Source organism: Saccopteryx leptura, chromosome 8, assembly GCF_036850995.1.
Source record: "Saccopteryx leptura isolate mSacLep1 chromosome 8, mSacLep1_pri_phased_curated, whole genome shotgun sequence".
Classification (NCBI taxonomy): Eukaryota; Metazoa; Chordata; class Mammalia; order Chiroptera; family Emballonuridae; genus Saccopteryx; species Saccopteryx leptura.
The window spans coordinates 64127759-64155117 of record NC_089510.1 but is presented as its reverse complement, the minus strand read 5'-3'; the positions used below and the strand labels follow the sequence as shown (position 1 = coordinate 64155117).

General features: G+C 39.1%; 1 protein-coding gene across 1 annotated transcript in view; it reads left to right on the top strand.

Moving 5' to 3' along the window:
- TPRG1 (tumor protein p63 regulated 1) overlaps positions 1-27359 on the top strand; it is a 157313-nt gene that overhangs the window by 32594 nt on the left and 97360 nt on the right. The window contains exons 2-3 of the mRNA XM_066347669.1: positions 3380-3610; positions 20536-20627. Of these exons, the coding sequence (XP_066203766.1) occupies positions 3389-3610; positions 20536-20627 (314 nt within the window). The 5' untranslated portion in view covers positions 3380-3388. The remainder of the gene's footprint in view (positions 1-3379; positions 3611-20535; positions 20628-27359) is intronic.

The window sequence follows — 27359 nt, the reverse complement described above, 5'->3', positions numbered from 1 at the left end:
CAGTCTCCAAGTGCTCTGCTCCTCTTCAGGGTTTCCAGAGAAGACAGCCTGGGGGAGAGGAAACGGTGCTAATTAAATCCTCCCCCTGTTTTCCAGGCACAGGAATCTTTTGCAGATGTCTGTTGTTAGGCGCCTGCTCACAGAGTGCGCAAATACAGAAGCAAGCTTTCCTTCCCCAAGGCACAGACCTTCCTTTCCAGGTTACAGGGAACTCTAGAAAGGCACTTTCTCCCAACAGTCACTGTTGCACAGGGGGCAGACCTGTACTAATAGAGTACGTAACTGCCAGGGAGGCCAATGTCGCACTGATCTCTCTCTCCCTCTCTCTCTCTCTCTCTCTCTCTCTCTCTCTCTCTCTCTCTCTCCCTCTCCCTCTCTCTCTCTCTCACACACACCAATGACACATACACACATTACATTTTTTTCTGCTTTTTCATATGTGCTCTGTATCTCAAAAGCTAATCTCTACCTTTTCTACACCTAACTTAAAAAAATTACCTGAAGACCCAGCAAACCCCCTCCTGTTGTAAAACAGTGTGTGCATCCCAGTGGGCTCGTTGGACTCAGAGCATGTTGGGCAGTCCTGGGTGGGAGTCCAGGTGCTGCCATAATTATCCAAGCGTTTCTGAAATCATCCAGCTTTGTGCCCCCCAGAGACATGGAGATGAGCTCGTCCTCCACTGCTCTCTGGGTAAATCAGACCAGATCACCTATCATGGGATCTGCAGAGGGCTTGTCACTCATGAGTTCTAACCAACTGTGCTTTCTCCTATGTTCAAACTCCTCAGCATGACTCTATGCCCACATTTGCCAGAGACAATCCCAGTTTACTCCCATCATCCCCATGTAATTGCTAGTATCGCCCTTTTCACCCTAAAAAGTGTCTAGATGTAAGCAACAAATAACATGTTCACATTATTTTTACCTCTCTTGAATACAAATTTCAAGAATATAAGCATTCTGGAAAGACGGGCTGTGTCTCACTTTCTGATATTTCACAAGAACTGAGGAAATTGACTTTGTTTAAGAACACTGAGGCAGCCCTGAGAACAGGATGGCACTTCCATTTATACGGTGAAGCTGGGTGGGAGGCCCTCCTTCCACATGGCATTGGTAGTGCGTTACTGTAGGGATGGCTGTGTGGCTTCTATTTATTTTAGTTCATATACATTAGGGGGCAAGGTACATGTACAGATTATTTTTGTATTATTATTTATTCATTATTATATTATTTTTCTATTATTTGTTTTTATCGATATGAACAACTGCAAACCTACTTTTGCTCATCTCTGTATAATAGTTTTAAGCATCAAGAGACTTATATCAAAACAGAAAATAAGCCTGACCAGGCAGTGGCGCAGTGGATAGAGCATCGGACTGGGATGCCGAGGACCCAGGTGACCCTGAGGTCACCAGCTTCAGCACGGGCTCATCTGGTTTGAGCACAATGCTCACCAGCTTGGACCCAAGGTTGCTGGCTCGAGCAAGGGGTTACTCGGTCTGCTGAAGGCCTGCGGTCAAGGCACATATGAGAAAGCAATCAATGAACAACTAAGGTGTCGCAATGCACAACAAAAAACTAATGATTGATGCTTCTCATCTCTCCGTTCCTGTCTGTCTGTCCCTGTCTATCCCTCTCTCTCTCTGTCTCTGTAAAAAAATAAATAAAACAAAAAAACCCCACAGAAAATAAAAATTATTAGTAACCCTATCCAGGGATAACCATTGCTAATGTTTCATTTTACCTCTTTTTAGACCTTTTTAACCTCTCATACCATAGATGTACATACATAAGCCCAAGTATTTTTTCTTTCTTTCTCTCTTCCTTCCCTTCCCTTCCTTTCTCTTCCTTCCTTCCTTCCTTCCTTCCTTCCTTCCTTCCTTCCTTCCTTCCTTCCTTCCTTCCTTCCTTCCTTCCTTCCTTCCCTTCCTCCCTCCCTCCCTTCCTTCTTTCCTCTTTCTTGCTTTCTGAATTATTTTACCAATTTGAATAACATTATTCATAATATTTTATAACTTACTTTTCTCATTAACAATATATTTTGGACATCTGTCCATGACAAAAAAGTACACTTAAAAATCCTCTTTTCAATCTTCTATCAAGGGGTACTTTTTTTGTTTCCATATCTTGCTCACTGTGAATAATGCTGTGATGAACATGGGAGTCCATGGATCTTTGTGTATCAATGTTTTTGAGTTTTTTGGATAAAGCAGATGTGGTACATATATACAATAGAATACTGTTCAGCCATAAGAAATGATGACATAGTGCCATTCATGACAACATGGATGAACCTTGAGAACATTATACTAAGTGATATAAGTAAATCAGAGAATTCTAAGAACTGTATGATTTCACACATAAGTGGGTTATAAAAGAGAGACTCATGGACATAGATAAAAATGAAGTGGTTATCAGGGGTGGGGTTTGGAGGGAGGGGAGTAAAGGGGAACAAATATACAGTGATGGAAAATTATTTGACTTTGGGTGATGGGCACACAACACAATTAACAGTTCAAATGCTGTTGAAATGTTTAACTGAAACCTATGTGCTCTTATTGGTTAGTGTTACCCCATTAAATTTAATTTTCCAAATGAAAATTTTAAAAAAGAGAGAGAAAAAAAGAAAAAGTACACTTACAATTTTAGTGACTACATTATTGTTCACTGCATGGTACAATGTATCTTATTTAGCCAATTTCCTAGGGATGGTACTTGGTTTCGCTATAATTTTTTTCTTTTTGGTATAGATACAATTTTGTATGTCTATATAATGTTGCTATTATGTACAATGTTTTGCTATTAAACTTCAAGTTGTATATTTTTCTATTAGACACAATATTGTGAACAACTTTCTATATTTATATCTTTGAGCTTTTTTCTAAATTATTTCCTTAGGATACATTTTTTAAATTATAATGTTTCAGCTAAAAAAAATGCTGTTTTAAGTGCTTTTGTGCCTTATTACTACCCAAGAAGCATAAAAGAAGGTACATTATTGTTGCTTTTAACTCTTAAATAAGTTTGCAGCCTTGTGGGTTTTCAGGCAAAATCCTAGGTAATATCAAACAAAATTGTCTGATAATTATTTCATACAGCTCTTCCCTTGTTCAGCTTCTTGTCTGAGGGTATTAAAAAAAAACAATAGTATTTTCAGCCTCCTTTTCTCTGTCTAGAGAATAGCCCTTTAGCATTGTGGAGCCTGAGCTACCCAATTGTATCCATCAGTGCTCTGTTTGGTTAATACCGGTGTGCGTGGGGGGGGGGGGAGTAGGAAGAGGCTTGTCAGTTTTAGGAACATCATTTGCTCCTGTACTTGTTTTGCCAGAGCTGCCAGATGACTTTTTTTTTTGACAAGATTGTTTCTTCCTTCTTTAGGCTAAAGAAATGTCAATGATTGGGAGTTTCGAAGGCTTCCAGCCTGTGTCTCTGAAGCAAGAAGGAGATGACCAGCCCTCAGAGACTGATCAACTGTCCATGGAGGAGGGGGACCCAGGCAAGGACCCAGCACCAGGGCAGATTTCAAGGCAGCCAAGTGTGACAGAATCGACTCTCTACCCCAACCCTTATCACCGGCCGTATATCTCGCGGAAGTACTTCGTTACACGGGTAAAATCATCGGTACTCTTAAATGCTACACAAGACTAAAAATAAATAAATAAATAAATAAATAAATAAATATAAATCCTAATGTCTTTCTATATACCACATGTTTTATTTACCAAATGTTTTCATAGTTGTTATCTCATGTAATGGTCATAATAACTGCAAAGTAAATATCCTTATCCCCATTTTACAGGTGAAGGATCTGAATTTCAGAGAAGTTAAGGGAGTGTATTATTGATCATGAGATAATACCAAGTAGAAACAAGTCCTGCAGTCTCTTTGGCTCTTTGCCTCCTCCATCCTGTGTTTATGCTAAACGTGACCTAAATGAATTAATGTTCTATGGAGAGAGAACCAGAGCAGCTAGAATATGATGCTGTGAAGCCAGGGTGGATACTTGTTAGTCTTTGTAAACATGGGTGGTGGAGTGGAAAAACTCGCTTAGAAGGCACTGAGCCTCCAGGCTCTACACTGGGAGGTGGTATTACAGGGTGGGAGCAGGAACTTTTAAATCTCAAACCTGTAGCTGTGGTCTGGAGCTGAGCTCTCTCCTTATGCATCAGAGCTGGGAAAGTAAATGGGTGGGTGGACAATAGGATGGCGTTTGAGTATCTAGATGAAAAAAACATATATTTTAAACTTTTAGCCTTTGAATCAGTATAGAGTGCTTCATTGGTTTCTTGTACCTATCTCTGTCTTGAACTCTCTTTCCTACTTAGAGATATTTTCCAATCCTTCCATATTCTTGTCAACACAGTGGTGGTTACCTCATAGGCTACAGCAAGTGGGGTCGAAATCAGGGATTGTGCACTGTGGCTAAGGAGACCATCTCATTTTTCAAGAGTACGTGGTGCTTCTCATTGTTGAAAAAAATCTTTTAACTCAACAACTTTATAAATAAATGGTGGCTAAGACTTTGTGATTATTAGTAAAATTTTAAGTAATGAATCCTGATTTGATAGCTTTTAAAATATCTTTGGTTAAGATAAAGTTTCAACTGAAGCAACTCAATGTGTGTGGTGGGTGTATGGATGTTTGCGCTTGAAGATTATACTCATTTCATTTATATTCTGTGACTCTTACATGCAAGGTTCTTTGGTAAGTGTATACTATGTATGTGTTTGTGCTAGTGTTTTTGTATATGTAGACCATATGGTTTGTTTTCTGAAAGTATATGGACTTTATTGAATACAAAAGTTAAGTTGTTAGATATAGCTATGAAGGAAAGCAAAGCATCCCCTAATTTTTTTTAATCTTTCATATTATGATGTAATAGTCTGGGTTTGGTAAGAAAATGCCAACCATGAGCATTAGAGTAGAAAGGGTTGATCTTTAGAAGCTTGTGTGACTATGAGAAAAGGCTAAGAAATCTATGCAAAAAGAAAAAAAAAAAGAAAGAAAGAAATATTTGTATCTTGTGATGGCCTGAAGTTGATACAGGACAGGTGAACCAACTAGCAGTTGTGAATTGGGAATAGGTAGTACTGAATAGGGGAAATTGGAACATGTCTATCTCCCAAGTCTACACATGAAGATGTGAATCACTTCCAGGAAAAGCTGGTGCCTTTCTCCCCTGACCCAGCTCAGGTGAAGGAGAATCTGAGGGAGGAGGTCTGACTGTTCCATAAAGAAGCTGTAGGTCCAGGTACTGCCCATGCCGTCAAGTGGACCAGGAGAAAAGCAGCTGTACAGAAAGTGACTGACGTTTCCCTTCCTCCAAAGAGCAGTAGCTAGACTCAGTTTCTCCAGTCCAGCGCTCTTCCTGCCATAAAGTACAACTAAATTCGTGACTTCTTTAGAAGGGTTTTCAATCACTGACTGATCTATGTGAAAAACATCTCTAACAGGTGTGTAGAAAACAAACCTAAGTTTTCAAGAGCTTGAGAAAGAAAACCTTTTTTTTTGTTTTCCTAATCGTATTAATGAGTCTAAAGCAGATGGGAGGACTCTGGAGGAGCTGGGAGGGCTACTTTCCCAAGGCACTCTACGTTTACTCTGTTTCCTCCCAAGAGACAAAACATGAAGGGTCCTTTCTGGCATGTGAGTATAATGAATGTGCTTTAATGCATGTGAGGATAATAAAAATACACTATTGGCTCAACTGAAGCTTATAGTGTACATTTTTTTTTCAATGAATAAAGGAATGTCCCAATTTTACTACCTTTTAAATCATAAACCTACTGATGTGGTGGAAGTTGAAAAAATGGGTGGAATGTATGTGTGTGTGTGTGTGTGTGTGTGTGTGTATAGTCTATATATACACATATATATAAACATACACATATATAAATATATACACACACACAAATTTCTTCATCCACAATTGTGGGTAAAATACCAGGTTGTTTTTTTTTTAAGATTTTATTTATTTATTTATTTATTAAATTTAATGCAGTGACATTGATAAATCAGGGTACATATGTTGAGAGAAAACATCTCTAGATTATTTTGACATACGATTGTGCTGTATACCCCTTCCCCAAAGCTAAATTGTCTTCTGTCACCTTCTAACTGGTTTTCTTTGTGCCCCTCCCCTCCCCCAACCCCTCTCTCCTTCTTCACCCCATCCCCCCCCCCACCCCCCACCCTTGTTGCCATCACATTCTTGTTCATGTCTCTGAGTCTCATTTTTATGTCCCTTCTATGTATGGATTCATATAGTTCTTAGTTTTTTTTCTGATTTACTTATTTCACTCCGTATAATGTTATCAAGATCCATCCATGTTATTGTAAATGATCCGATGTCATCATTTCTTATGGCTGAGTAGTATTCCATAGTGTATATGTACCAAAGCTTTTTAATCCACTCGTCCTCTGACGGACACTTGGGCTGTTTCCAGATCTTCGCTATTGTGAACAATGCTGCCATAAACATGGGGGTGTATTTCTCCTTTTGAGCCGTTCTATGGTGTCCTTGGGGTATATTCTTAAAAGTGGGCTAGCTGGGTCAAAAGGCAGTTCGATTTTCAGTTTTTTGAGGAATCTCCATACTGTTTTCCACAGTGGCTGCACCAGTCTGCATTCCCACCAGCAGTGCAGGAGGGTTCCCTTTTCTCCACATCCTCGCCAGCACTTATTCTGTGTTGTTTTGTTGATGAGCGCCATTCTGACTGGTGTGAGGTGATATCTCATTGTGGTTTTAATTTGCATTTCTCTAATGATTAGTGATGTTGAGCATTTTTTCATATGCCTATTGGCCATCTGTATGTCCTCTTTGGAGAAGTGTCTATTCATCTCTTTTGCCCATTTTTGGATTGGATTGTTTGTCTTCCTGGTGTTGAGATTTACAAGTTCTTTATAAATTTTGGTTATTAACCCCTTATCAGACGTATTGTCAAATATGTTCTCCCATTGTGTAGTTTGTCTTTTTATTCTGTTCTTGTTGTCTTTAGCTGTGCAAAAGCTTTTTAGTTTGATGTAGTCCCATTTGTTTATCCTGTCTTTTATTTCACTTCCCCGGGAAGATAAATCAGCAAATATATTGCTCCGAGAGATGTCTGAGAGCTTACTGCCTATGTTTTCTTCTAAGATGCTTATGGTTTCATGGCCTACATTTAAGTCTTTTATCCATTTTGAGTTTATTTTTGTGAGTGGTGTAAGCTGGTGATCTAGTTTCATTTTTTTGCAGGTAGCTGTCCAATTTTCCCAACACCATTTTTTAAAGAGGCTGTCTTTACTCCATTGTATTTCCTTACCTCCTTTGTCAAATATCAGTTGTCCATAGAACTGTGGGTTTATTTCTGGGTTCTCTGTTCTGTTCCATTGATCTATATGCCTGTTCTTATGCCAGTACCAGGCTGTTTTGAGTACAATGGCCTTGTAGTATAACTTGATATCAGGAAGTGTGATACCTCCCACTTTATTCTTCTTTTTTAAGATTGCTGAGGCTATTTGTGTTCTCTTTTGGTTCCATATAAATTTTAGGAATATGTGGTCTATATCTTTGAAGTATGTCATTGGTATTTTAATTGGTATTGCATTGAATTTATAGATTGCTTTGGGTAATATAGACATTTTAATGATGTTTATTCTTCCTAACCATGAGCACGGTATATGCTTCCACTTGTTTGTATCTTCCTTGATTTCTTTTATCAATGCTTTGTAATTTTCTGAGTACAAGTCTTTAGTCTCCTTGGTTAAGTTTATTCCTAGGTACTTTATTTTTTTGGTTGTAATGGTGAAGGGGATTGTTTCCTTAATTTCTCTTTCTGACTGTTCATTGTTGGTGTATAAAAATGCCTCTGATTTCTGAGTATTGATTTTATATCCTGCCACTTTGCTGAATTCACTTATCAGGTCCAATAGTTTTTTGACTGAGACTTTAGGGTTTTCTATATACAATATCATATCATCTGCAAATAATGATAGTTTTACTTCTTCTTTTCCAACTTGAATGCCTTTTATTTCTTCTTCTTGTCTGATTGCTGTGGCTAGGACTTCCAGGACCATGTTAAATAAGAATGGTAAAAGGGGGCACCCCTGCCTTGTTCCTGATCTTAAGGGTATTGCTTTTAATTTTTGCCCATTGAGTATGATGTTGTCTGTGGGTTTCTCATAGATGGCTTTTATCATGTTGAGGTATGTTCCCTGTATTCCCACTTTGCTGAGAGTTTTGATCATGAATGGGTGCTGGATTTTATCAAATGCTTTTTCTGCATCTATTGAAATTATCATATGGTTTTTCTCCTTCTTTTTGTTTATGTGATGAACACATTGATTGATTTACGAATATTGTACCAGCCTTGCCTCCCCAGAATAAATCCCATTTGATCATGGTGTATGATTTTTTCCATATATTGTTGGATCCAGTTTGCTAAAATTTGTTGAGGATTTTAGCATCTATATTCATCAGAGATATTGGCCTATAATTTTTTTTCTTTGTGTTGTCTTTGCCTGGTTTTGGAATCAGAATTATGCTCGCCTCATAAAAGGAGCTTGGAAGTCTTCCTTCCTCTTGAATTTTTTGAAATAGTTTGAGAAGTATAGGAGTTAGTTCTTCTTTGAATATTTGGTAGAATTCCATTGTGAAGCCATCGGGCCCTGGACTTTTCTTTGTTGGGAGTTTTTTGATAACTGTTTCGATCTCATTTGTTGTAATCGGTCTGTTTAGGTTTTCTGATTCTTCCAGATTGATTTTTGGAAGATTGTATGTTTCAAGGAATTTGTCCATTTCATCTAGGTTGTCTAGTTTTTTGGCATACAGTTCTTCATAATATTTTCTTACAATATTTTGTATTTCTGTTGTGTCAGTTGTTACTTCTCCTCTCTCATTTCTAATTTTATTTGAGTCCTCTCTCTCTTTTTCTTGGTGAGTCTAGTTAAAGGTTCATCAATATTGTTTACCTTTTCAAAGAACCAGCTCCTAGTTTCATTGATCCTCTGTATTGTTTCTTTAGCCTCTATGTCATTTATTTCTGCTCTGATCTTTTTTTTTTTTAATTTATTCATTTTAGAGAGGAGAGGGAGAGAGAGGAGAGACAGAGAGAGAGAAGGGGGGGAGGAGCTGGAAGCATCAACTCCCGTATGTGCCTTGACCAGGCAAGCCCAGGGTTTTGAACCGGCGACCTCAGAATTTCCAGGTCAACGCTTTATCCACTGTGCCACCACAGATCAGGCCTATTTCTGCTCTGATCTTTATTATTTCCTTCCTTCTACTACATTTGGGCTTTACTTGCTGTTCTTTTTCTAATTCTTTTAGATGCAGGGTTAAGTTGTTTATTTGAGCTTTTTCTAGCTTCTGAAAGTGTGCCTGTAGTGCTATGAACTTCCCTCTCAGCACTGCTTTTGCTGTGTGTGATAAATTTTGAGTTGTTGTATGCTCATTATTGTTCCTTTCTAGGACTTTTTTTATTTCTTCTTTGATCTCATTCTTAATCCATTCATTATTTAACAACCTGCTATTTAGTTTCCATGTGTTTGAGAATTTTTGAGCTTTTCTGTTGTGATTCATTTCTAGTTTCATACCGTTGTGATCAGAGAAAGTGCTTGATATGATTTCAGTCTTCTTAAATTTGTGGAGAGCACTTTTGTGCCCTAACATGTGGTCTATCCTAGAGAATGTACCATGAGCACTTGAAAAGAATGTATATTTTGATGCTTTAGGGTGAAAGGTTCTGAAGATATCTATTAAATCGAGTTGATCTAGTGTTTCCAATAAGTCTGCTGTTTTTTGTTAATTTTCTTTCTTAAGGATCTATCTAGTGATGTTAGTGGGGTATTGAAATCCCCTACTATTATAGTATTGCTGTTGATCTCGCCCTTTAAATCCATCAAAGTCTGCTTTATATATTTGGGTGCTCCTATATTAGGTGCATAGATATTTATAATAGTTATATCTTCCTGTTGGATTACTCCCTTTATCATTATGTAGTGGCCTTCTTTATCTCTTACTATATCCTTTGTTTTAAAGTCCAACTTGTCTGATATAAGTATTGCTACCCCAGCTTTTTTTTCATTTCCATTTGCATGAATTGTTTTTTTCCATCCTTTTACCTTCAATCTATGTGTGTCTCTTGTTCTAAGGTGTGTCTCTTGTAGACAACATATGTATGGGTCCTGTTTTCTTATCCACGCAGCTACCCTATATCTTTTGATTGGATCATTTAATCCATTTACATTTAAGGTTATTTTTGATATGTAGTTGTTTATTGCCATTTTCTTCTTTAAAGGTGTATTCCTTTTTTGCTATATTCTTTTCCCACTTTGATCTGTTTACAACAGGCCCCTTAACATTTCCTGCAGCGTTGGTTTGGTTGTAATGAATTCCTTGAGTTTTTTGTCTGGGAAGCTTTTTATTTCTCCTTCGATTTTAAACGATAGCCTTGTTTGTTGTAGGTTCTTGTTCTGCATCACTTTGAATATTTCTTGCCATTCCCTTCTGGCCTCAAGTGTTTCTGTTGAGAAGTTGGATGTCATCCTTATGGGGGCTCCTTTGGAGGTGATAACTGTTTTTTCTCTTGCAGCTTTTAATATTTTCTCTTTATCGCTTAGCTTTGGTATTTTAATTATGATGTGTCTTGGTGTAGGTTTCTTTGGGTTTCTCTTTAATGGAGTCCTCTGTGCTTCTTGGACTTGTGAGAGTTTCTCTTGCATTAATTTAGGGAAGTTTTCAGCTATGATATGATTGAACAAAATCTCTATCCCTTGTTCTTTTTCTTCTTCTTCAGGAACCCCTATGATGAGGATGTTATTTCTCTTCATGTTGTCACAGAGCTCTCTAAGAGTTTCCTCTGACTTTTTGAGTCTCTTTTCTCTTTTCTTCTCTGCTTTCATGCCTTCATTCCAGTTGTCCTCTAACTCACTGATTCGATCCTCTGCTCTATTTATCCTGTTTTTAATTCCTTCCATTGTGGTCTTTATTTCTGATATTGTATTTGTCATCTCCAACTGATTCTTTTTTATACTTGCTATTTCTTTATTTAGGTGTTCATAATGACCATCCATTGTTGTTCTAAGATCCCTAAACATTCTTACAATCATTATTTTGAACTCCGTATCTGGAAGTTTGATTATTTCCATATCACTCAGTGCATCTCTTGAAGGTGTCTCTTGTGGTTTCATTTGGATTGCACTTCTTTATCTTCTCATCATCAGTTTTTGGATGTTTTATTTGTAGAGTTGGTTGAGTCTAGGCTTGATGTTGTCTGCCTCCAGTTTTCAGTTGTGTTATTTCTAGGTCTTCTTGGGTTGGTATCAGCTGTTATCTGTAATCCACTTTCGGATTTGGGCAGCTTTGAAGTCTTGATTTGTTTGTTTTCTTAACAGGTGAAAGTCTTGTTTACTGATCTCAGCAGGGGGCTTCCTTGAAACTGTATTCAGGAATGCGGTGGGTGTAACCTGAGACTCTGAAGGCCTCTTTAGCCAGCTAATCTCACTGGGGGCAGGGTGTTTTCTCAGCTTCAGTAGGGGGAGCTGTATCTCAGATCTCCATGGAGACCTGAGTTACTACCCCTCCTCCCCACTTCTTGTTTTCAGCTGTGTTTTGTTGTGCTGATTGGAGCTGGATAGATGTCCAGAGATCTCTGATCCGGAAGCACTTCAGCTCTGTTTTGTGAAAGTTTCAGTCCCTCCCCCAGCTATGGCCACCTACAGCATGAATGAGTCAGCGTTTTTAGTTCATTTCCTGCATTCCTTAGCCCCTCACAGTCTGTCCCTCTCCCTGTCCTTTCCACTTGGGAGATAAGCTGGTCTTTTCAACACACCTCGCTCCCTGGTCACCAGGCAAGTGGCTGTGAGCAGTAGTTTCTGCTCTTTTTCCTGTGTGAGATCCCCTCTGGGCTCTCAGCCTCACCCCCCCACTCCGTTCCTGTAAGCAGAGGAGATTCAGGCGCTCCCTACCAGGATTGTTGTGGCTTCTTCTTTGCTCCTTGGTTTTTTGTTTTTGTTTTTTTTCTCTTTTTTTTTTTTCTGAAGGTGGAAACGGGGAGAGACAGTCAGACAGACTCCTGCATGCGCCCGACCGGGATCCACCCGGCACGCCCACCAGGGGCGACGCTCTGCCCACCAGGGGGTGATGCTCTGCCCCTCCGGGGCATCGCTCTGCCGTGACCAGAGCCACTCTAGTGCCTGGAGCAGAGGCCAAGGAGCCATCCCCAGCTCCCGGGCCATCTTTGCTCCAATGGAGCCTTGGCTGCTGCGGGAGGGGAAGAGAGAGACAGAGAGGAAGGAGGGGGCGTGGAGAAGCAAATGGGCGCTTCTCCTATGTGCCCTGGCCGGGAATCGAACCCGGGTCCCCCGCACGCCAGGCCAACGCTCTACTGCTGAGCCAACCGGCCAGGGCCGCTCCTTGGTTTTTGAGAGCTGTTCTTGCAGTTCAGAGTTGGTTTTTTATGCTGATTTTTCCTAAATTGATTTGTATTCCAGTTTGGTGGTGAGAGCTGAGCATCTGTGTGTCCGTCTACTCTGCTGCCATCCTCTAGCGGGCCTATTTATTGATTTTGGAGAGAAGGGGTGGGGAAGAGCAGGGAAGCATTGATTCAACTTGTAGTAGTTGCTTCTCATATGTGCCTTGACCAGGCAAGCCCAGGGTTTCAAACCAGTGACCTCAGCATCCCAGGTCCACACTTTATCCACTGCACCACCACAAATCAGAAAATACAAGTTTTATATTGAATTTGTAGTAAGCTAACTTTGTAAGAGTTCTTAGTACAAAGCATGCTACATCTCTTGACATTTTATAAGTGGCATTTCATTGCTATTATAAATGCCTCCTCTCTCTTTTTTTTTTTTTTTTTTTTTTTTTTTGTTGATTTGAAATTCACATATCTTTAATTGGACATAGGCAAAGAATGACATATTGACCATGACCTCCAGGGTAAGACATAAATGTAGATGTATAGAATCTGCAGCTGTGAAAAAGTTTGAGTTAAGAAAGCTAATTTATTTTCTCAAAGAATAAGACCAAGGTTTGGAGTGATTCAGATCTATGAAAAGTTCATCTTAAAGTATTGCTTCATAGAGCTGAAACGAGACCTTCAGATGATCTAGCCCAGTGCTTCTTAATCTTTATTGTGCAAAGAATCAATCACCTGAAGATTCTGTTAAAACGCTGATGTTGATTCAGTAGGTCTGGGGTGAGGCCTTAGATTCTGCATTTATACAAACTATCTGGCAATACTCTCTCTGTCTGTCCAGAGATTACTCTTTGAGCTACAAGGTGTTAGTCAATACTCTCATTTTCAGAGGCAAATAAAGCACAGAGAGGGATTGTTACTTGTCCAATGTCTTAGCAGTTAGCACCAATTTGCCCAAGAGGCAAGTAAATTGCAAAGGTAGATTCAGAACCAGTTTCCCAAAGCCCAATCCATAGTTCTGTGATCCCATGCAGCCATTAAAAAGAAATCCATCTATTCCAGTATAAGAATTTGAAGCATATTATGTGGCAAATTCAGAAGAGCAGTCACTAATTTAGTGGAGGATTTCCTTGGTCAAGCATTCTATTTTATTAAAAGGCTTAAAATTATTTTTATAAGAGGTGGCTAATTGAAAAATATAGATAAGCAAAATAAGTCACCAAAGTTAACCAAAATATATTGAATATGTACTTTTTCTTTTTGGTGCATATCCTTTCTTACTTTTTTTTCTTTAATGTTTAATTGGTGCAGAAATAGAATTATATGCAAAATATTCATTTCTATGCCAATAAATATGCTTCTGTACCATCATATTTAACAAATCTACAATTATATCGCCATGGAGATGTATTACAATTAATTTAATACTTGCTGGCTATATAGATTGTTTCCTGTTTATATCTTTTAACCTGGAAAGGAAGTGATTTTGTGGCTTGCTGGGGCAGAATGGCACTCAGTGTCACTGAGGCTAGAAGTAGACACCCAATGCTATAATGACAGAGGGGGTCAGTCATATGAGTTTCAAGCTGGATATGCACGGTCATGACAGATATGGAAGTAGACGTTAATTCTGGACAAATGAGAGGCATTTTTAGCATCATGACCTCATGTGTTAGATCACACTTATGAACACTGGATTATAAAAGAAGTCACTGTGGTCCCTTACACCTGTTGTGTCCTTTTATGGGTCACTCCAAGATGTTGCTTCCTTCCCTCAGGTTTTCAACTTGTTCAACGAAGCTGTGCCCTTCTGATATAGCTTAGCACCCTTTTTTGCTCAGGCATAAAGAACATCCATGATATCTGATCCAACCCCTGAAACAGATGAAGGAGATAAGACTTGCCCAAGGTCAACCAGAGCCTTCCGGCCATGCAGAGACTAAACTCTTGACACTTTCCACCACCTCTCCATGGCCTCTAATCTTGGACAATGAATGGGAGATTGCAGTAAGGAAGGGCTGAACTACTTGCTGTCAGTCTGCTTGGATAACCTTTTCCTCCTGTTGTAGTTCATCTGCTATTATCGTTTAGCCATATCTAAAAAAGGCCTGGCGCCTTCTCTGAACAATAGTAACCCTCAAGGCTAATAACTTGACGTATATTATGATAATCACTTTATTGTGGAGACATATTCAAAGGCAACTCCTTATGAAGGAAACAATACTTGATCCACAGGGGGAAAGATATTTTTAAACTCCCTGTAGTACTCTGTATTTGCAGATACCTTATCAGAAAGTTGAAAGTGATTAGGGATGGGAAATTATCTCTAAATTTATACTTGAGAATGTAAATTACATATAAACTACTGGGACTAAAACTATTTGATCTTTTAATATTTAATTAATGGTTCCCCATGGCCTTTTTCTAGCTTGTGTTCTATTGTGAGCAACTAGACTTTAATAATCACGTTTGAGACTTCCCATTGTGTAGCAAGATGTCATTGCTTTCATGACACTAATTTGGCTTTCACACTCTCCCTTTCCCTCTTCTCTGACTACAGGGTTCCCTATGTCTTGTTCTTGCTTGGGGAACAACTAAATATATTCGTTGTATTATTATTGTCTGTGTGAGCTTCTTGTCTAGAAATTATATATCTCACTGGAAAAAAAGGTTTCTCAACTCCCCTCCTTACACTAAAATCCCTTGAAAATTCTAATATAGATGTTTCTTTCTAAGGGCAGACGCTTAACAATAATAAAATACAATGCATGCCCTGCATTTGTAGGGGAAAACATGTGTGCTCAGACTTCACAAATCACATACAATTTGGAGCTGATCTTCTTACCTTATGTATTTTCCACAGAGCAATCCTATCAGGGTGTGCTAGAATGATGACAACCACAAGGCAGACAGTTTTGGACCCGAGTACTTAGAAGCAGTTCTTTCTTCCTTTCTGTTTTGTTATTTTGTGCAATTCCATTTACAGAAAAATCAACTCTATGGTATAGAGGTCAGAAAATGTTTACTTTGGGGAGGGGTTTGTTTGGGAAGGGGCATGAAGAAGACTTTTGAGCTTCCTATTGACACGAGGGAGCTGAAGAACTGTCACTGTAAAACCTGACTGTTGCTGACATTGTTTGCTGGCCTCTACAGCCATGTTGTACAGATGCCCTAATCTCACTTCTGGCTTTTAAAATTCCTGGAGGTAAGTAGGAAATAATTTTTAGCCAGCATGCTAGCTGCAGAGACAGCTGGAATATTTAGTGTTCAGTCATACTTCTTTTACTTTGTATGTGGTCAGTGTTGCTCCTAATAATGGATGCTTTACCACTTGATCTGGTTGAAGTAAAATTTGAATAATAACCTCTGTTTCAAGAGACAATCCTTTCTATTGCTCTGGATTGTTAAATGTTTGATGATTCTCAGTTTGGTGTTCCATTTTCTCCTTCAAAGTCAAAAACTGTAGCCAACACTTGGAACTCTGGAAGATTCCCTTGTTCCAGTGCTTCCAACAATGCTTCCTGTCAGTTTTTGCAGTTTTGCAAATTTTGAGACAAAATGAACAAAGAAAATTCTTAGTGTTTTCATGGCATGTTCTGAAATGTGTTTCCACATCAGCAGAGGCTGACAATCTTAGGAGCCGTTCCTTTCTATTCCCTCCTTTCACTACCTAGCTAAGGAGTCCAGTACATGGGGGGAAATCAGCAGCAGACATGAGTGTTTGTGTAACAACTGGCCTTGAGGTAGTCTAATTCAAGGAAAAGCAAGGAAACAAAGACATACATATCTTTGAAATTTTCTCAGATTTGTTTGGATGGAAGATATTCAGTGTTAGGCTATTAGAGAAGATATTGCCCATTATGCTATATAGTGACTTGAAAATAATAATCCTCCCAAAGATTTTTTTTTTTTTTGTATTTTTCTGAAGCTGGAAACGGGGAGAGACAGTCAGACAGACTCCCTCATGCGCCCGACCGGGATCCGCCCAACCGGGATCCGCCCGACCGGGATCCACCCGGCACGCCCACCAGGGGGCGATGATTTGCCCCTCTGGGGTGTCGCTCTGTCATGACCAGAGCCACTCTAGCGCCTGGGGCAGAGGCCAAGGAGCCATCCCCAGCACCCTGGCCATCTTTGCTCCAATGGAGCCTCGCTGCGGGAGGGGAAGAGAGAGACAGAGAGGAAGGAGAGGGGGAGAGGTGGAGAGGCAGATGGGTGCCTCTCCTGTGTGCCCTGGCCAGGAATCGAACCCAGAACCCCTTGCACGCCAGGCCGACGCTCTACCACTGAGCCAACCGGCCAGGGCCCCAAAGATTTTTTTTGTTAAAATTTAAAATTAGACATATATGTATATTGCCTTGATAAGCTCTTTTTTGTTAATCAGTTGATGAGTACATATTATTTTTTCATTATTTTCTATTGGGCTATAAGGAGTCTCAGAGCTAATTGTTGCATTACAGTAACCATTTGATTCCCAAATCCTGGTACAACTGTTTACCTTCTATTTATAGTATCAGTAAGAATGATAATAAAGTATTTTATTATTCAGTGTTACCAGATGTTTTTAGCATCTCCCAACAGCTTTGTTACAACTCATATTACCTGATCCACCTAACAAATGAATGAACTGATGCGTATATAGCATGACAAAATGACTTAACATGGGTCTCACAGCAAGCAGAATTCTCAGATTTATACTTGTTCTCAAAACAAGTCAGTGTTCACACACTCTTATTTCCTTTCCAGTACTTAGTGGCTGAAGTTAATCTATTATAGTATCAATAATAACAAATGGAGGAGAGTAACATGCTTTATTGGAGGCCACGTATAACTACTCCACTAGGGTGTGACCAATGTCTTTACTGGAGGAATACATCACAGACAGTGAGGGCATTGACAGAACTTCAGACTTCCAAACCATTCAATAAAGAACATACTTTATTTACTATTTAACTTTTAAAAAGGTATACAATAAAACATCACCTCCATCCACTGTTTCCCCCTATTGAATTCCTTCCCTACTCTTAGAGAACAATTGCTAACATTTCTCTATATTCTTTTAAAGTTACTTTATTTATTTATTTATTTATTTATTTATTTATTTATTTATTTATTTTATTTAGACAATTAGGGTTACTTTAAGTATAAACAAGCAAGCACAAACATTTATTTTTATCCCTTCTCCTCCTTTTTACATGAAAGCTACAATATTTATCCTCTCTTCTGAACATTGTTTTCTTTCACTTAATAATATAATTTGAAATCTTTTGTTTTATTTATTTATTTTTACTTAGATGATTAAATTTAATAAGGTGACATTGGTTAACTAGAGTGCATAGATTTTGGGCAAACATCTCCACATCATTTGGACAGTTGATTATGTTGTATACCCATCACCCAAAGTCAAATTATCCTTCATCACCTTATATTTGTCCCTCCCCCTCCTCTACCTCCTCCCTCTCTCTTTCTCCCTCCCCTTAGTAACCACTGCACTCCTATTTGAAATATTTTCATGTTAAAATATTTCCTCATTTTAAAATATATTCAATATATTTCAATGTATGGATATATCCCATGATACATGTAACTAGCCTCATATTGATATTTGGATTGCTTCCAAGTCTTGGCTATCCACAAACACTTTATATATGTCATGGTACATGTATGTAACAATATCTATAGTATAACTTCACAGAGCTAGAATGTGTATACCAAAGAACAGATTATTTTGATTGATTTTGCTAATTGCTTTCCGTAATGAGACAGGTAATGATTTGAAAAATTCCACTTTATTATATTCATTTTTCAAATATTATTAGTGCCTGACATAAAAGCATTTAACAAAATACTTATTTTAGGATTATTTTATTATTGTCCAATTCCATCTGTGATATTTTTCTTCTGAAAAGTATTAGTTTCACCACAAAATTATATTAGCTGTAACAGAAATTATGTGAATATAAGAAAAGAGACTGGAAAAATACCCATGATGAGTCATCACAGAGAGTATTGTTTTTTAGAGAATTTGACCAATGGGCCTGGGATAGTCAGCCTACGTCACAGGGAGCGGAGGTTGTGTGATGGGAGAACTGTCATAGGATCATCAGAAATTTCCCTCTGTGGTAGTCTAGTCCTTCCAGTAGGGTCACTGGACCAGTTACATTGGTACAACCACCTCTATCAGTGGAAGCTCAAAAAATATTTAATTAACGTCCCAGAACTTACTGATTTCATGACACACAAGTTTCATAGGCATGAGGTGCCATGTAGCTTTCTGACAACCCTTTAACTAGCAGCAAGGGACAACAAGAGGGTCAGAAATCATTCAGTCTACTATCTGACCATCCGATTCAACAGGAAACTTGTTAAAATGACAGAATCAGATTCTCTTGGATTAAGGGCTATGACCTATATATATTCTTCAAGATGTCAAAGAGGCTTTGATCATCTACTGGGCTCAAAAAGCTTGGTTTGGTCTACTATTTAGATAAGGGAATGGAGGCCAAGAAAAGTCAAATACTTGTCTATAAGTCACAGAATTCACTCATGACAGATCCGGGATATGAACTTGGGCCACTCACCTCTGTTTCCGAGCTGCCCTGCCCCTTTCTTGGCTAGCTTGGATTGTGTGTAATAAATTGGAAAAAGGGGGGAGCTAAGAAGGTAAAGCTATACCTTCACCCCCACTTATTTGGAGCCACTCAATTCTGTTCCTGTTTTTCATGTATGGAATCTTACGTAAATGTTTTCTTGACCAATGGACACTGTGGCTAAAATATTTCACAGCATTTTATCATAGACTGAGGTGACAAGCAAACTAAAATCCCATCGCTGCCCCACCTCTGGTAGGAAAAGTTACTCAAGTGGGTCCTAGCCAGGCTAGTGTCTTCTTTTGTGAAAGAAACGTCTCAGGTTAAGAATGTTAATATATAGAAAAAATAAGTTGTTTAACATAAAACCCCTATTATATAAAAACTATATGAAAGTTTGCCAGTCACTTGTCAGTAGCCCAGACTTGGGAATGAGGCCAGCACTGCATTGCAGGCTCAGAAATTGAAGGTCTGGGTTTCATGTATCTGCCACTTCCTCGCTGAGTGAACTTGACAAGTTACTTCCCCGCACTCGTTTCTGTTTCCACACCTATAAAATGAAATGGCTTAGACTAAATAAGCCCTAAGCTATAGTCATTCTCAACCTTGGCTACACATTGGAGTCATCTGGGATGCTTTACAAAACACTGATGTGCTGATATGTGAGTCCTATCCACTGAATATCTGATTTCATTGGCCTGGTGCACAGACTAGCTAGGACTTTTTAAAGCTTCTCTGGTGATTCTAATGTGCAGCCAGAATTGAGAATAACTGTTCAGAGATCAATCGTTCTTCTAGTAGAGCCCCTCACTGACAGCATCTCCTGGGAATTCAACAGAAATGCCAGTTCTCAAGCCCACTTTAGACCTACTGAGTCAGAAACTTTGGGGACAGACAGCCCGCACATCTGGATTTTAAAACTCACTTCAGGTAATTATGATGTGTACTGATGTTTAAAAAAAGTCACTGAGCTGGAGGACCTACAAATTTCTGATTAGGACAGGGATTAATTTCAAGCTAGAGGTAGGTCCATAAGTAGGAACACTTACTTGGAGAAGGATGAAGAAAGTGAAATCAGAAGACAAAAATGTTTATTTTCTAGAGACTGCTAAAATTATGGTCAGACTATTGGGAGAAGGGTTCTCTTTTGTGTTTTATTACTCTGTGCGCTTTGAAGACAGGAAGGCATGATTTTAAAAAAATGGATGGGTTGCTAAATGCTTTCAGCCGCCCGAAAACATGTTTGTTCAGAAAAACTGGTCCTCTGACACCAGCTGTCTTCATTTCTATGGGAGAGTGTGAGTAAGATCATGGAAGTCAGGACTCTGGTCACTTTGGTCCCGCCACCACGGGGAGCAGCTTAATAACGACAAGAGTTCAAGACTAAGCTCTGTAGCAGGCAGGGCCTAGAACAAATAAGTAAATGCAAGAACTTTGTCTTTCCTACTTAGCTTTTGGGAGAAGCTGGAGAAATATGGTAACTAAGCATGAACACAAAAGAAGACTCCATCTTCACTAAACTATGTACTTTCTTTTTCCCACTCAGCCGGGGGCCGTTGAGACTGCCGTGGAAGACTTGAGAGGCCACATAGCCAAGACTTCTGGAGAGACAATTCAAGGCTTCTGGCTCTTGACAGAGTGAGTAGTTCTGGCTCAGTGAAGGGAAGTGGAAATCTAGCTTTTTCCTTGACACCACTGTAACAGAATAAGATGGATCTGCAGAAGAATGTCTTCTGGTTGTTAAGTAAGATAATTGATTGACATATCCAATTAGAAAGTACAGTTTCATAGTGCCCCATGGATGATATTAAGACCAGGCTTGACTTCTACAACTGTTTCCCAGGCTAGGCACTCATCCAGCCATCATTATGACTACCTTAGCTCAGGCCCTCATCATTGATCTCAAGGGCTGTTGCATTTGCTTCCTAACTGAACTCTCTGGTTCCAATTTCTGTCTCTTACACTCTCTCTTCAACCATATAAGGCTACTAAGCATCCCACTCTGGACAGAGTAGAAAGGAAGATTAAGGAAGAGGATGAATGAGGTCTACATATACAGTTTGAATTTTATCTTGTGTACAATAACATGAGCAGCAAAACCAGGAAAATCATGCAGAATAGGAAAGTAGGCCACCTGTCCAAAAAGGATAAAAAAATGCAGGTTAAAACTTAAGTCCTTATCACTTTAACAATTGCTCCATTTACCACCAAATCTTATATTATCTATAAAGGTTTTTATTGCAAATGAAACCCCAACAACGGTTACTTCTCTGTCCCACCCTGAAATCCTAGTGCCTGTGTAACCTTTTCTTCACCCACCAGGAAAATATTAAGAATACCATTGTCTTTACAGTGATAAGTAAAATATTCATATAATAAGGGAAAGAGGCACCCTTTTTCCTGCTACAGAATCCATAACATTATATGGAGAAAGAAATTAGAACCCCGTGTCAGATGCTTAATCGGTGCAGTGAGTTTCTGTGCTGGTAACATGATCACCAAGGATTTCAGCAGAACAGCTCAGTAATCCCTGCACCTTGTATGAAGAGGGTCTGACCCAGCGGCAAGCCAAAATTGATTCATACTGGCTCATAAGAGGTGAATGATACCATTTCAGGAATTTTGTGAATCAGTTGGTAATTATTAAAATTAAATTATATAAAATTTCTAAGCAAATAAGTTAAATTTAAACAAAAATGTAATATACTCAAAACTCCTCACTTTCTGGTTATTTTACTTCATTTTGTTGTTATTTATGCCTATAACATTGTGTGCTGTAAATACTATATGATAGTGAGCTACTGCACATCTCTTTCCAACTGGAAATTCAGTGATGTCACATTGGCAGTGTGATCTTAACCCTGGTGACAATGATTACACTATGGAGTTCAGCAAATACCAGCGGCAGAGCTTGATGTATTGTTTTGATTGTCTAAACTTAAGAAAGTAATAGAAAATATGTTAACAGTGCAGATTAAACTTTAAGTGTGACATTTCTGTGGCTGTGACATTGTAATAGCACAAAATATATTGAGGAGCTTGTTCCTCCAGCATTCAAAACCTTTTATCCAATTCAGCAAAAAATCACTGTTCTCACTGATAAATGAATGAAGACTGGCAGGTGGCTGAGGAGGGGTGATGCCAGGCAGAGGCTAGGGTGCAGAGGGGCTGTACTCTGGGCCCTTGGCTGGGCAGAAACATGGGCTGTTCTCATGCCTACACTTGCTGATCCCCATCCCAGGCTGGAAATGACAAAAGCCTCATCCTGCTCCGTTGGTCTAGCGCTCTCTCCTGTGCAAGCATAACGTGGTGTGCGGTTTAGACACATGCTTAAGAGAATTGTGTTGTTTATCATAGAGCATATACTACAGGTGCATTTAGAACTGAGGCAATGAAACCAATAACTGACACAAGTGGGTTTAGTGGGTCTTTGAGTTTAATTGTCTAAGAGGAAGGAGTCCGGGGTAACTCTTGGGCTTTGGTCTGGAGAAATGATGTGTTGACTAGGCCACTGTTCTAGGTTTACAGTAAAAAAATCTCTACTTTAGTGAGAAACTACTATATGCCAAACATTGTAAAGGGAGCTTGGTGCACACAATTTTGCTTCATGATCCCAGCAATCTTGTCATTCGCTTTTTATAGAACTTGTTGAGTATAGTTTTATGAAAAACATGCCTAACATGTTCATTAGAGCACCTGCAAAGAGATGTTGAGTAGAATGCTTTACATATGGATCCAGATATTATTTTCATGAACAATTTTTCAAAACGCAGACGAATCCTGACATGCTTGCTTCTTATACACTGCTCACAAAAATTAGGGGATATTTCAAAATGAATATAAAGTGATAAAAAAAGAAGCATTTGACTTTTGTTTTATTAAACAAGAACATCAGAAAAGCAAATGACAAGTCAAAGAAAGTTGTTCATTTATGCAAATGAGATGCAAAATCAGCTTTGATTTCATTGGTGAAAATGCACTATAGAAAAGGCTGAAAGTACCGCAGTGACTGCACGTTCCCTGATCCCCTGATCTTTGTGAGCAGTGTAGTGTTGCTTTTTATAGAAGCTGAAATAACATTAAGCCAGTAAAGGTTTCAAGGAATGTTACCTGAATTAGTTTAGGTGAGCTTGCTTTTCGTTAATTATTTTTTTTAAGTTAAATATATTAGGGTGACACTGGTCAACAGAATTATACAAGTTTTAGCTGTCTAATTCTACAACACATCTCTGTATAACATATTGTGTGTCCATTACCCCAAGTCAAGTGTCCATCCATCACTGTTATCCCCCATCCCCTCTTTCACCTCCCCCCAATCACCTTGCTGTTGTCTGTGTTCATGAGGATTTTTGTCTTTTTTGTTCTATCTCTTCACCCCCACTTACCCAACCCCCCCTATAGCTGTCATCCTGCTCTCTGTGAGTCTCTCTGTTTTGCTTATTAGTTCATTTTGTTCATTATATTTCACATATGAGTGAAATCATATGGTACTTGTCTTTCTCTGACTGGCTGATTTCACTGAGCATACCGTTCTCCAAATCCATCCATGCTGTCGCAAAAGGAAATATTTTCTCTCTCTCTTTTTTAGATTGATACAGATAATTATTCTGTAAAATTAGAAAAATGAGTTTGAAGACATTAGGTCAGAGGACCTGGAGAGGATGAACAGAGGCCAAAAGGAGAAACAGAGAGATGCAACCATCCTCTCTATCTCAGCCCCAGGTAGCTGCAACCATTAAGAACACCCCAAAGACCCCAAATTAGGATGCAGGCCTCCACCCCAGCTCATCCGGGAACTTTATTTGCCTCAACAGCTGTAAAGACAAGACTGTGTTTATCTCGATTTTGTCTCCTTTTTCACTGTTTTGCCTGGCCCTTCTAAGAAAGTACTTTTAAAGAGATTGCACGTACCCTTTTAGAAGTGATACATTAAGCCAGAACCACGAACATCTTGACACTCTAGGGAGTCTCAGAAAGTGTGATATGATGACAGTGAAGTGGCTCCTCAGTGGAATATACTTGAGATGTCTCTGTCTGTGGTGGTTAAGGAGGCGGGAGGAGACAGGCTATCTCCATACACATTCGTGTGAAGTGGTGCTGGGGACTGTGGAGCTCATTCCTCTTATCCATGAACAAGAAGACTTGCTCTAGTGGCTGGGATCAAGTAACTCTAGCTCTTCATCTCTGTGGAAAATACTTACAATGTGTTTCATTCGCTACCTTTCCCTAACCCACGAGGTTTCTATCTGAGGACTTTGGTATAATAAATACAGGAAATTTAATTCTATCTACACCAACCATATAGACAATAGGATAAACATGAAGTCAACAAGGTATCCTGGTGTCCTAGAAAGAATCTTGAATCTGGAATTGGGAACTTGGATTTGCATCATTGCTCTGCCATTTACTGTCAGTGCGGCTGGGTGACCTTGAGTATATTTTGTCTTTTTCTTTTTAATGACTGAATTTGTTTAAATCAGTTCTTCAGTTCACTAGAATTCACTGTTCTTGAAAAAAAAAAACCACAGCCATTGTTCATTTTTAGTATACATTATTGCAGATTTTCCCTATGAATTTTGGCCAAAGATCATTGTAATATAGTAGATAACATTTATTAAACACTTAAACTGTACCAAGTATTGTAATAAATGCATTCCATTTATTTGCTGTTATATTAATATAATACTTATATTTGTGATGATCTCTAACTGGTACATCTCTCAGGTTTTTCCTTGTTTTATTCTTAATTATCATGTAGTTTTATTAAGTGACTCAATCATTCACCTATTACTGGACAATTACTTCTTCAATTGTCAATGGCTACACACATTTAAGGGTTTATATTATTCTCTTTAAATTGAAGCACAAAGTAAGGAATATTTACAAGTGGGATAGAGTAAACCTCCATGATTAGAAAGAGAAATAAAAATATATAAGGCATTCTCTAATTATTCTTTAATAAAAATAACAATACTATTTTATGATAAAAATAAATACTATTGCTATAGCACTTCTCTTCTGATAAGTCAGTCTCCATGGCAATCATCTGACATAGGAAATGTCACCTGCAGTTTACACCTGAGGAACTCAAGGCTCGGAAGAGTAACACAGCTCTTGAGTAGCAGAGGGAGGACTCCCGTGCATCACGCTGGCCTGACTTTTGCTAAAATAGTCCTTTAGGCCTTTAGGCATTGTGCAAAGATTCCACGTGTGCTTTTTACTAAATCACAGTGTGGTTTCTCTGACAGAAACACGTTGGATAGACTCAGAACTATGTTTCTTGGGCTTGGTGGAGTGAGTGGCAGTAGGCAGCACATCTCTGCTTAATCTAGAAAGATCCCCCAGAAAAAAAGTTCCATCCTATAGATGTTTAAATAAAAAAGTATGGCATCTTAGGAGATAAAGGGACATGACAGAACAGGTGGCTAGGGACTGAATCCCAAGGAATGGGGGGGCCTCTCTGGAGTACACTGAGCCCCAAAGCAGAACTGCCTGTGACCACTTTTACAGCTGCTCTCACACTTGCTCTGCAAACAGATCCACAGGAGAAGGCAAGGGGGAACTATTGGCTTCATTTTATGGATGAAAAAAACCAGAGATGAAATGGCCTGTCTAAGGGCAACCATTTATAAAGGGTCACAGGCGGGGCTGACTTCACGGGACCTCTCGCCCAGCTTCACTGTTTCCTCCAAGCACCGTTCTTGCTGCCTTTTGTGATTTTTTTATGCCCTGACACAGTGATCACCACAGTTTTAATAGGTTAGATGACCTTTGTGCTGCTGTCTGGTTCCTTTGTTGATTGTCTATTATTTGCAGGGAGGAGGGTCAGAGATCCATTGGACAGGTTCAGAGAACTTTTCCTCTTTAGATCATGCTCTGCCTTTTGCTATTCATTTGACTTTATTCAGTATTTTCCTAGAATTAACTAAAAAGTCAGATACCTATAGGGGATGGTGGATGTCACTAACGGGTAAGACCAATCAACACTTTACCTTGTCATGGTCTAATTCTGTTATAAGAAATGCTGAACTATTTTTGTAATGAAAAATAATGTTACTTATAATTAAAAAATAAAAAATCTAAAAATCCTGGAAATCAGGGATTTCTAATCCTTTTAGTCATGAGTAATAAACATACTATGAAAATTAAGTTAATATTCTAAAATATATCTCCTATCCAATTCCATAATGTTTCTTCATTTACATGTACTTTCATTTACATATTGTAGATTCTTGTGGCTCCAAGTGTGGTCTTAGAATCAGTAGACTAGCATCACCTAAGAACTTAGTTAGCAATGCAGACCCTTGGGACTCACCCTAGACATATTGAGCCTGAATCTGCATTTTCACAGAACCCCCTGTTGATTCCTATGCGCATTAAATTTGAGAAATACTTGTCCATACCAGTCTCACGCTATGGTCTGAGGACTTCAGTAGGTTCTCATTGCCTGCATGCTCCTTCGCTTCATCTTTACGCCCCTGCATGTCCTAGACTGACAATTAAACTGCCTGCTATTCCCTAAAAGTTCCTGATACAATTTCTTGGCCTTATTATTGCACTCACCCAGTTTGCTCTATTTTATATTCCTTTTTCCTCTTCCTGCTCATCTCGATCTTCTCGTCCTTCAGGAACATTTTGTCCATAAAGCCTTCCAATAATCATTCTACCAGAATAATTTTCTCCCCCTTTTTGGTGCTCACGTTCTCCTTCTCAGTGAGGTTCATGTGCATATCGTGAGACCGGCATTGATTCTGAGTCACCTTCGTCCAGGACCATCTATGCCCACCTCCCAGTGCTTGGTACCGTGTCTGGCACACGGTAGGTCTCAGAACCTATCATGGACTGGACTTGAATTTAATTCTGATAGAGTCATCTACTGTTTGAGGCCCTTCCCTGCCATGAGCTGGCTCCATCCATGGGGTCCTGCCTCCCTTTCCTTGGACCTTCAAGCCGCTCAAAGTGCAAAGAGATTTTCTCCGTCCTTGGGTGAAAGCACTCTGGCTGAAAAGTGCCTCAAATCTATCAAGATGTTAATGACCTGTGGCAGGACTCTGACAGCAAGAAAAGCACCTTCGTTGCCAGAATCCATTTATACTGGGTGGGTGTTTTCGACAACCACTTAATTAAACACATTGCTTTTCTCTATAAATTCCCTGTGGCAGCAGCTTCATCCAGATAGCTAATGGTCCCTGAGTGACCTGAATTACAGGACAGTGAGGGCATTTAGTTACTGCAGTCACAAATGTACTTGGAAGTGTTTGTTTTCCCAAGACTACTACCAATTAGGGAGGAGTGAGGAAGAGCCAAGAGGTAAAAAAAATCTGATGCAGTTAAATACCCAGTTCATTCACTTACCTGCTATGTGACCTT